Below are 12,233 nucleotides of genomic sequence, written 5' to 3'. Positions count from 1 at the left end.
CGACAGTTTTCGGGAAAAATGGTTCCTAGTTCTGTAAAGATATACAAATATATCAAAGGATCTTTCATAAAACAATGCTAGAATTTGTCAATAAAATCAAGTTTAATATAATATATTAAGTTACTGTTTGAAATAAAGATCATTTAACAACCATAAATGCTATAGCTTTAGATACAGCCTTAGTAAAGAAAGTATTACATTTAACCTCCATACCATCTTAGCTCAGATAAAATGATTATATTCGTGTCTGGAGTATTAAAGCACTGGAGTGTGTTTCAATAAGAAATAGCAAATGTCCCTTATGGTGACACTGATTGTTTTTATCACTTGGTTATGAGTTGGCTGTGTTTATACACATACAAGGCCTGTGGGCATAGCCTGGATCAGTACGTATTTATCCTCTCACTCTGTGGGCAGACATACTGGGTGCTGAATTGGCCTCTACACTATAAATGACATGAAGAAGCCAGGATTTGTTAAAGGGAAAAAATATCAGCATTTAGAAGCAGGGGAAATACAAGGTAAAACAGACTGATGTAAACTGGACTGATGGACATTCAATAATTGCTCCTCTGGTGTCTTAACACCCCTTCTCCATCCTGCAAAACTTTAGTTTCTATTAGGGATCCCTGTGGTTCTGAAGAAAGTGACTGTACCCTGCTTCCAAGGGTGGTACAAACTAATCAGTGGTCATAGTGATTCATCAAGAATAAGAATGTGATCTAAACCAGCTTTTTTTTTTTAAGTGAATTTCATGATATTTCCTGGGAATAGTGAGTCAAAAGCTGCCCTCTCTTTCTCTCTCTTTAGATGTAAACACAGGTGCTTATCACCCCAACTGAATAAGGATGCGTATAGTCCCTTCGTGGGGAGAGGAGCAAGTCTTAGGATAAAAGTCACCCCTCTAAAGACAGAATGATGGGAAGGACATTGGGTTGTTGGTGAAATTGATGACATTATTAATGAACCAAAGCAATAAATCTTGTCTAAATCTAGCCCGACTTCTGGACTTTTCAGTTATAGAAGTCAATAAAGCCTCTGTATCACTTAGGCCAGTTTGAGATTTTGTTTTAAGGTACGTGCAAACCAAAGAATCATAACAGATGCAAAGGCAAACATACATCGTTAGACAATGATTGCAGTAAACATGCATATACAAATTAACCATTTTTTTAAATTGAAGAAAATCATTAAAATCAGCAGTTCAACAAATCCACAGAAGCACAGAGAAAAAAAATCACAATAACTGCAAACTGTATCTAGGTTTAACAGGAGAATCATTTAAAGGTTCCATTCTGGGTTTCCTGAAGTAAAATTTCTTACCTGGAAGTGTACTATGTCTATATTCTATCTTGTGCTGGGGATTCTTCCTAAAAAAAAAAAGAAAAAAGAAAAAAAGAAAGAAAGGAAATATAAGGTCTAGTTTGACAATCACTAAAAATGAATAAGGCTATTTAAATTAAACTATAGTACTCACTAATCTACAAATAAAATTAACAATAAGCCTCTTATTGAAAAGCATTTACTTTGTTACTGTTGTTGTTGTTAACCACAGTCACCACGCTGTACAAAGCATCAGCTTTTTAATTACAACATTTATTGGGTGCCAACTCCAGGCCAGGCACATTTCTAGATGCAAAGACAGAGTGGTGAACCGGACAAAATTCTTCCCTCATGACTTACATTCTACAGAAAGGCAGTATGACACAAATCTAACATACGGTATTTCTAAAATGTCAATGTCATATGTCACATACATAAAATACAATGTGCATTAGTATATAAAATATATAACACAAAATAGCAAGTGTGTGTGTGTGTGTGTGTGTGTAATGCCTAAAGGATATTTTTAAGGCTCTTCTTGAATCCAAAGACAAAAGCTCATGTCATGTCTCTCCAAAGATTATCAACCAATTATTAGGAGAAAACAGGTCAGTTTGCATTGAGAAAGTTATATAACATACAGCAAAGTCAGACAGACACTACTGTTTGAATCTACTTTTGATTATATGCACTGATGACCCCACCTACTATTTTATTAAACAAATATTTGGGTACACTGTATATACAAGACATTCTCTAGATAATGCAAAACTACCCAGGCAGCAAAACCCCAAAGCTCTAACTGGTTGATCATGATCCACTTGGTGGGTACCTTTCTCTTAGGGGAATGACAAAGGAGAGCTGGGGAATGTCGACAATAGATAAGCGCCACGGTGTACGGTTCATATGAAGCTGTTGTGAGGATAACAAAATGCACAGTAAGTCCTTAGTCTAAGGGTGCAGTAGGTGGTAAGTAATTAATGTTAGCCATTGACTCATCATCAGCGGTCCAAGAAACACGCAGGGGGTACTTATTACATGCCAGGCTCTGTGTCAGGTGTCAGCGACATTTCTTATTGGTTAAGATCTCTTCTTTTGGGGTAACTTTTCCCGCAATATGAGCAATAAACACCATATAAGAGTGCAAGCACACAGTTAACTGGGGTCATAAGTCAACAGTTTTTAAAAGTGGAAAAAAGATTCACCAAAAGATTGTGTGTTTGGGGTAATTAACCCAAATTGGACCTTTTGATGGAAACGAAAGAAACTGGGCAGCTTAAATGTGATGAAGAGAGATGCAAATGATGCTTTGTGGGGAGATCTTCCCTTACTGAACACAGTGGCACAGGTTACTGACTTGTGTAATTCAGTCTTTATCAAAGTACAGTTAATACTGGACATCAGGGGAGGTGGAACAGAAAAATGAGGGACATTAATATCAAAGGTATTTTTCATCAATAATCTGGAAAAAAATGCTAACTGTTTGAGATTACTTTTTGCAGTCTTTTTAAAATCTTTTTTTTTTTTTATTGTGGTAAAATACAGTGGTAACTTTTTATCCTGAAAAAATTTCAAACCACTGAAGAGTGGCAAGTTTAGTACACAAAAATCCCATACATCTTCATCAAGATTCTTCAAGTGCTAACACTATACACATGTCCCCCTCTACCCACAATCATTTTTAAAGGCTTTTTCTCCTTCTTGTTAATGCATGTTTGCTTCAGACACCAAGCAGTTCTGTCTTTTTCTGTTTTGCCCTTAACAGAGCATGATTATTGGAAAGTTCAACATGGACTTAATCGTTTGCTACTAGAGCCTCCCTCAAATACTGCTTTAGAAACTTTCAAGTAACTAAACGTCAGGCCTGAAAAACAAGCACAGGAAGGGAACCAAGGGGGCTGACAGGGACAAGTACACTTGCGGACCAAATGCCGGTTAAAAGGCTGCTGGCATCAGTTATCGGGCTAGAAAGACTGTAAAGGAGATTCAGTTCTTTAAAAGGCCAAATGAAGGCACAGCATCAGAAAACAGGGCGGGGGTGGGGGTACCGGTTCCACCTTAAAGTTGCCGAAGGTAGTTCCCCAATCCCTGTTATCTTGGAACGCATGCCCTGGGGTGCTTACATACCCAATCTGCACAACCTAACCTCCCATACTACCGAGGAAAGGGCAAGTCATTTCAGACTAAATGAATAGGGGAAAAGCCTTACACCGGTATATTCCAAAAAGAAGAGCAGAAATACGTCTTATGAAATTCTGTACTCAGAAAAGGAAGAGATTTCCAGCTCCACGTGCAGAGTGTAATCTGCCTTACAGGGCAAAAGTTGTTTCTTTGCGGTTCTGCTAATAGTTTCCATCCGTTTCTAAGAGAACTCGCTATTTTCATTAAAGACAGCTGCAAGCCTGCAGTGTAGACCAGAAGAAACCAGCTGAGTTGGTGCTTTTCCACGTTTAACTTAAGAGACGAAATTTCCAATTAATAATTAACGTCAGTAAAGATTTTGCTAGTTATTTCATTGAAAATGAAGAAGAAAATACCAGGACAGGTTTGAAAGTTTCCTGTTTTAGGGTATTTTCAAATATACTTTATTCTTTCTTGATACTATAACTCACAGACTACACAGGCATCAATAAGAAAATGAGCCAAAGCGGAAACAAAAATATATCATCAAAGGCAACAGCACATACTCACAGCAAAACCAGATTTTAGACATGTTTCTTTTACCCAGCATTTTAAATGTAAAAAAATTTAAGAAAATTAAGAACTCTGAATGCTAAATTCCTTAAATTATCCTCTCCTTCAAGGCCCCCATAATCTCAGTCCTCACCTTTATTTGCAGCCCAATCCTTCATTTCTACTATGGAAAAATAGCTTTTGAGTCTTTGCCATTGATAGGTCCTTGCTCATAGCCTTTTTGCCAAGAATATTCTTCTAACTCTACGCTGCTTGTCTAAGTTCAAATCATACCTTCCTCAGGAAGGCAATTCTGGTAACTACTGAGAAATATCTCTGGAACATATTGTCTATATCTACCATTTGGTACTTACCACATAATTTCTTATATTATCACCTAAATGTCCAACACAAGTGTGTGTGTGTGTGTGTGTGTGTGTGTGTGTGTATTATTTCTGTCATCTGTCAAATGAGCTGCTGGAAGCCATGGATTTTTCTTATACTTTTTAATATCTTTTACAGCACTTATGCATATCTTTCACAAGGTGGCATTCAACTATATTTGTCATAAATTATCTATCTACAAGAATATAATCAACTTTTTTCCTACAAAAAAGTTTTTTAAATTAAGCTTTTACGTGAGTTTCCGAAACGATGAAATATTTTCTATTTCCCTATTTAATGGGAAAAAAAGACACTTGTTTTTTGCTACCTTTACTGTCATTTCTTAAGAAAATGGCTGTTGGAAAGAACTTGCAAGAATCATTCACAATACAAATCAAAATTTAAAATTCCCATTGGTTAGCGTACAAAAAAAAAAGCAGTTTTTAATAATTTCTAGACTGGTGAGTTTTCTTAGTTTAATGTTAATATTTAATTTTTTTATTTTTAGTAAATTGTAATCCATGAATTCTGATGTTTTGAGAAGTCTGTCCTTTGAAAGGCAGTTTTCTTATTGGATATAAGCCAAATGCCCATTCTCATTAGGGTGAGAAGAATGTCAATGTGCTGAAATTGCTTTGCACTCACACCTATAAAGTTAATAAAGTACTCACTGAATCTTCTTACATAAACCTAAATACACAAAATACGTTAGAATTTCCTGCCATTAACAATTCATATTACTTCCCCAGGAAACAATGAAAATCTGACGATCATCTTAAGCGGACTCTCCTGAAGTCAGGTTCCTGAGATACTGACTACTCAGCATTACAGGCTACACTCAGCTCTAGTCAGTCACTCACCCTGGTCAACTAGGAACATAGTGAGTCCTTCACAGACGCTTAAGAGACAGAGGCCACTGCGACCTGGACCTGTTCTCACCTGGTTTGTTAAACTTTAGATCACCCACATTCTGCTGTGGAAGGCTTAGGTTTCAAGATCAGAAGAACTGAGTCTGAATTCAAACCATGCCCTCTACTGGTTAATGCAGGGCGCGTCCTATGGCCAAGCCTCCACTTCCTCATCTGTAAAGCAGGTGTAGTACTGCCTACCCCACACAGGGTTGTTCTAAGCATTAAGTGAAGTGATGTGTATAAACATTTGCAGCCCATTAAGCATTTTATAGGCGTCAGCTACTTTTATAGAAACAGAAATCAATTTTACTTCAAGATAGCCAACAATGACTAAAATCTCTACGTGCCGGTAAAAGTAACTGCCAATTAATACCAAGTAGCTGAATCTTTCCTTCAATAATACACACAGTTATTATAGTTGAATATTCCCCCAATCACACATCACATATTTACAGAATATTTTCTAACATTTGCCTATGCGTATCCCATTTTCAAAAATCAGTTATTTTGCAACAAGGCAAGAATGTCTTTTTCATATAACCCTGGGTTAAGGCGAAGTGGCAATCCTGTACAGATCTTTGGGGACATATGAACATCTGAAATAACTTTCAAGGACGATGTCAAATTCCATCCAGGACTTTTTCCTAAAAATGAATGGAAATACTTACTCAGAGTTCATTCACAAAGGATTTACATCAACCTTTTACACAAATGGTCATTTTCTGTAACTCAGCAGGCCTCAAAATCCTGTTTTGTTTTGTTTTTTTTTAAATCTTTGGGTTCTAAACACAGAGGTATACATCCATAACCACATCAAATTTTTGTGAGCTGTTATATTTTAAAATATACAACTTCCGAAATACTTCTGATTTTAATGATATAGATCTATGAATAACAAATACGTACCTGAAGGAAGAACGCTCCAAGAAGATAAAATAGAAAATGTCTTCAAATTTCCTAAGGCACTGAGGGGGGAAGAAGCTAGGGTATTTGGAAAAACATACAAAGATTTGTACAGATCAAGAGGAACGGGTGAGAAGGAAGATAGTAGGAAGTGAAGTCAGAGAAGAACTTGTAAGTCATGGGAATGAGTTTTGTGGGATGCTATTGGAAGATTTTGTGTAAGAAATCAACAAAATATGACTTATTTTTCAAAAACTGCATGGAAAATGAACTATTAAAGGGCAAGAGAAGAAACAAGGATATCAGTGAAGAAGCTACTGCAGTACACCGGGTAAGAGACGATGACCAAGATGATGGCAGTAGCAGAAGTAAGAAGCGGCCAGGTCCCTAACACATTTTATGGCAAAAACTGCTGATGGACTGAATGAGTGATGTGAAGCAAAGAGAAGAATCAAGGGTGCTTCTTGGTTTGGGACCTAAACCCTATGTGAACAGTAAAGTCATTTACAAAGGGGGAGAACACGGGAAAGCAGTTTTCCTGATAAAGTCGAGAGTCCTGTTTCAGGTGCGGTACATCTGAACTACCTATTTTACAACCAAGTGAAGGTATCTGAACATATGAGTCTGGAGCCATTAAAGTGAATTAGTTCACCTAGGGAGCAAGTACAGAAGAGAGAAGGAAAAGGATCAGAGAACTGAGAGCCCTGTGGCCTGGGAATAATTACCAGCGGGAAAACAGAGGAGACAGCAAAGAAGGCTAAGGAAGAGAAGATACGAATGTAACTGATGTGACCATATGAACACGACTACACTGCTCTCTGCTCTAGATGTCCGCTCTTTTGAGGGGAGGCCCCCAGCGCACACGTGAGCCAACCTTCCTGTTTCCATGAGGAACTTTGAAGCCCAGGAAAACCAGATGACATGCAAAGTTTTGCTACAGAATTGGCATAACCCTAACTAGAACCTAAGCCTGCTGATTTAAAAACTCATTATCTCTCCATCACGAAGAGCTACCTGAAGATTAACTAGGCAGTGACAAGAACAGAGTAATTTTTATTTTTGCTTACTTCCAAAAAATTTCATAACCTAATACCAAAACTCACCTCTCAAAATTTTAAATGAACCAAAAGTACCGTTTTACACCAGCTTCTATAATACTGATTAGCATTTCAGATGTTCAGTTTGTGCAAAGAACAATCATACTATATTTTTGTTTTTATTCCCAAATAATTTATCGTGCACTTTTGAAATTCAAGTTATTTTAAAAACCTAAAGCAAAAACATGAATCATTTGTTATCAAATATCTAAGTCTCAAATTTAGGAGAAAAAGGAAAATTAAGAAATATGGCCTCTATTAAATACTGAAAGATTAAACCAGCATAAAATAAGAGAAAGGAGTCATTCTGTTCATTGAAAATCGTTACAATTTATCATCTATGCCAGAATAATTCCAAAAATTCTTATACGTGTGCAATTAACACTAAATACAACAAAGAAAAACAAATGTATTATTATGAAAATGAATGCATATTCAAATAATGGAGAAAGAAAAACAAAACCAGAGAAGACACTCCAGCATGTTTTAACAAGGCTGCCTGACATTACATGTCAGGCAGCAATGTTGTTACCGCTATTTCTAAACGAAGTTTTAAAAAATTAGAGCCAAATCTCGTCTAAAACTGTATAGCAAGTAACACTTACTCTAAGATACCGTCTTCTAAGATTGCACTCTTACACATGGTTAAAAAACCGTAAGCATGGCCAGCGATGATGAGTTACTTCCTCCATATGCAGATCGTATAGAAATGGATTAAGATCTATCAACTCTGATTATTCTTAACTACAAATAAAATTATCAATAACCCCACATGACTGATTCCAGGAATCTTAACCACCAGGCAACTAGAGTTTCTCTATTAAAACCTATTTATTTTGCCTCAAATAATATAATATGAACTTACACTAAACACCCATCTGTATGTCTGCATATATATGACCAATTAAGATAATACTGAAATAGCTTGGGACACTTTTCAAAAATAAAAGAGGAGATAGCAAAAAATTTTAGATCACAGCTATACATCTGGGTTAGTAAATAATAAAAGATAATAATTTTACCATCAAATATATGTTTTTAAAAATGAATTACGCTTGTGGCAAAAACACTATGTTCTTCCACAATATACAGATTATACCGCAGATTCATTATAATGAGAGCACTTATTAGTTGATGACTGATACGTTTCCTGATGTCATCCCTCTTAGAAGGCATTATAGTTAAAAAAAAAAAAAAATGTAGGGCATTGGCTTCTGACAAACATGAAGGCACCAACGTTTTCATTTGTATAATATATGCCTGCCGAAAGTTTTGTAAATCTAAGGCAATGTATGTGAGCTTCCCTTTACGTTTTTACACTAAGCTGGTTGAAGTAGGATTCCATTCATTTTAATGTATATGTATATTCTAAGATTAGTGCTTAATTTAATAAACAAGAACAGGAGTAATGCATTGCATCAAACCCTATTATGCACCAGAGGAAGTGAATGAGTCAGAGGCAGGCGCTGCCATCACTGGGTTATCCTGGACATTAAGTATCTAATGTTCTCATTTGGACAAGTACCGTAAGCTAATCAAATGCATTAAACTGAGTGAGTCCTCTGACAGACTGCAGTGTACAGCACAAAAGGAAAAAAATCAGCTAAATGGGCAAGATACCGAAAATGACATCAACCAGTTCTTTCAAATTATCATTTTTTTCCAAGTTGATTTAATTTTGTTAGATTTTTTTTGGGGGAGTATAATGTCAAGAGAAAATACTAATAATGCCCATAGTCTAGAAAAAACTTTAATAATTAAAGATCCTTTTCCCAACATCAGCCTTCTATATATTATATTACCTGGGCTATGAGAATCTTTATTCTTACCCTAGAATATATTTATTAATATGTGAACCATATCTGTTTTTCTATTTTACTCCCTGGATGAAATTTCTGAAAATTAAGTATATGCATGTATGTACAGTGTCATGTTTTTATATTTGCCCTACAGTGATAAAAATATTATCCATAGGTGACAATACTTGTGAATACAATACATAAATATATAAATATAAAAATACAAATTTAGGTAGCTGATGCAGTATAAGACTGAGATTATTTAATGCATTATATAACATTGGAGATCACCTAGACTTATTAGAAAGAGAAAACACACATTTAAGGGATTAGAAATTAAGACTGGTAAGTAAACAAATTAAAAGCCAATGTAGTATTTCACTTGAGAGAATAATTCTTATCTTGTTTTGTGAAGACAAATTTTTAAAGATAAAAAGTAGACAAAGATCTTTCATTTTAGCTCATGAATTTCATCTCCATTCCAAATGTGTCAATCATCGTGGAATAAAGGCTTATCATGACTCTATTTTTTGAGCATATCTTTTTACTTTTTTAAATACAGTAATTTCTGGCTGATTTTGTGGGTTATTTTATGATCAGCAAGGTTTCAAAATTTTTCTTCTGCGGCTACTGGAAAAATCTGGCATACATTTACATGAAATAGGCAAGCTCAATTAGAACATTCTATCATTCTGATACAGCAGGCTTACACTCTAACACTGCTGAAATAAACATCTAGGCCCAAGATGGAGCTGCTCCTGCCTGGGCCACCAAGTCAGCAAACTGAAACTTAGATGACTTTCAGGCCCCTGTAAATGCTCTGCTTGGCCAGAGACACAGTGCATCCAGTCTGCCAATCCCCAAAGCCCAAGCCAACTCTGGGCTCTATTTTCTTGTTCCTTCTCATCCCACACAAGGCTGACTATGTGTCCCCAGCCAATCATATATTTTCTGTTTTTCTCTTCCTCATTCTTTATTCTTCATCCTATAATAGCTTCCTGCCTTCTGCCCCACGTTGCAGTTCCCCGAATGGAGACTGACTGCTTCATGCAGTGTTAAAGTTAGTTCGTGTCACCCAAACTGTCTTATTTAAATCATTTTTTAACAGCATTAAACAGTATACGGCAAAAAAAAATTTTATTCTTGCAAATTAAGACTGTTAATGAGTAAACTGATCATAATATAATATCAGTTTACATGATACAAAATAAATCTACTAGATCATGTTTTTCGCCTAACTAAAAATGATAATATGACAAAAAAAGGGTTCAAAAATATATATCATGCTTCTGCAGTCAGGGTTTCAATTATCTTGTTGATCTGAAAAATTCATGATTTCTTCAATCAAAGTTACTTATCAGGGTTTTAAATTATTTTTTAGTTAAAAAAAATTTTTTTAATTTTTAAATTCTTTTTGTGGGGGTGGGGGTGGTACTTAGGTTTATAATGGAGGTACTGGGGATTGAACCCAGGACCTTCTGCAGGCTAAGCCCACGCTCTACCACTGAGCTATACCCTCCCCACTGAGTTTCTCTTAAACTCCAAAATATTGTTTTGTCATTGGGCCAAAAAGATAACCACTATTAATACTTTAGCAGCCATGACTAACAACGGTGGAATCAGGCCATGCCACAGAGAAATGCTGGACTGGAGGAGGGAAGACACTTGGTTCTGATCTCCCTAGCTTTGGAGTCTTAGGCAATTAATTTAATCTTTCTTAGTTTCCATTCCCTTATTTCTAAAGCAGTAGTCAGAGAAAGCGATCATATCTAACGTTCTCCAAGAGTTTCCCTGAACTGCAATTACAATTAATGAGGGGGGCAAAAAAGCCTTAAGACTTAATCTCCAAATAGAAACAGGACACCAAGCAACTCAACAGATATAAAAGAAAAATACAATACATGTACCCATAAATATACTTAGGTATAGATTCGAAGTTTCTGCTAGTTGATGTGAGTCACTGGACTTCGAGTAATTTCTCCTGGCTACTCCATACTGCACCCTACTTTAAAGAGATTAATGAAATAAAGCAGCAACTTTTGACATCATTATTTTTAGGAACACTTTATATTTTGTTTTTATTCTCCTCAAGAATAGGCATATTGGGATTTTGATTCTGAAAAGGGTACAGGATGTCACACCAGCCCATTACTCTTGTTCTAACAACTAGGTGGAAAAAAAATCTCATGAATTGTAAAAATTCTTTTTATGAGAGAATTGCGGGAGCAACGAGAATTTTATATCATCTAAAATTCCACAGAGGAAAAAGTCTTTCCTAGGCAAGCCGGCAATTACTGGCTCTTTTCTTCCCTAGAGGCCTCTGACAATGCTTACTGTGGGCTAAGGATGAGATCGGACCAAGTGGAGGAGCGCTATTTGAGGAAATAGACACTAGCTGAGTAAGGTAGAGTGTAATCCGTCAGCGATGCCTATTAAAACCTAGTGCAACTAGTGAAAAAATTAGTGAAGGAGAAAAAGACAGAATGAAAAACAAAGAATAAAAGAATCCAAAAGGAAAAGAAGAATAAAGGAACAAAGACTATGCGGGACAAATAGAAAACAAACAGCAAAAAAGACAAAACTGAACTCAAATATGTCGGTAATTATATTAAATATAATTGGACTAAGCACTCATTCACTCTTTAAACATAAAGTTGCTGATAAAAGAGTCCTCACTGTTAAGAAACTTACTGTCTGGAGGGGAAGCCAATCCAGGAAAGAACCAAACACAATCTCATGAGATAAATTCCACTGTGCATCACACGCACGGGCACAAGGTGCTATGGAAGGAGAGAGGGGAGGCACTGTCTTCTTTAAGGATTGAGTGTCATGTGTTGGCAGGAGCGGTGGAATGGCAGGAGTCGAGGGAGGCAGACATAACATCCAGACTTGATTTATGTCACACTGAGGAGTCTGGATAGACTGTATAATGGGGTAGCACTGACAGCTTTTAAATGATCTGATTTGCATTTTAGAAAGTTGGAAATGAGGAACAGTTTCAGGCATTTATAAGGTTAATAACTTCAACAATTTAGAACTATCTAAAAAGAATTATAATCCTATTTATTAACAAAATGAAAACCTATTATCTATGGAAGTTTAAAAACTAAAAGTTAAAGGCTTGAGATGAAAAGCTTGCCTGC

The 12,233-nt window shown here is 36.1% G+C and overlaps 1 protein-coding gene across 6 annotated transcripts in view; it reads right to left on the bottom strand.

Annotated features, from left to right (window-relative positions):
* The window catches only part of APLF (aprataxin and PNKP like factor), an 80,595-nt gene that overhangs the window by 22,248 nt on the left and 46,114 nt on the right, over positions 1-12,233 (bottom strand). For 5 of the 6 annotated variants that reach the window (XM_032497712.1, XM_032497710.1, XM_032497713.1 and 2 more), the window contains exon 9: positions 1,324-1,370. In XM_032497712.1, coding sequence (XP_032353603.1) covers positions 1,324-1,370 — 47 coding nt within the window. Of the gene's footprint in view, positions 1-1,323; positions 1,371-1,419; positions 3,726-12,233 lie in introns of those variants that run through there. The other variant, XM_032497715.1, reaches the window with a different exon arrangement.

Source organism: Camelus ferus, chromosome 15, assembly GCF_009834535.1.
Source record: "Camelus ferus isolate YT-003-E chromosome 15, BCGSAC_Cfer_1.0, whole genome shotgun sequence".
Classification (NCBI taxonomy): Eukaryota; Metazoa; Chordata; class Mammalia; order Artiodactyla; family Camelidae; genus Camelus; species Camelus ferus.
Note: the sequence above shows the minus strand (reverse complement) of the source record. Positions and strands in the feature narration are given on the sequence as shown.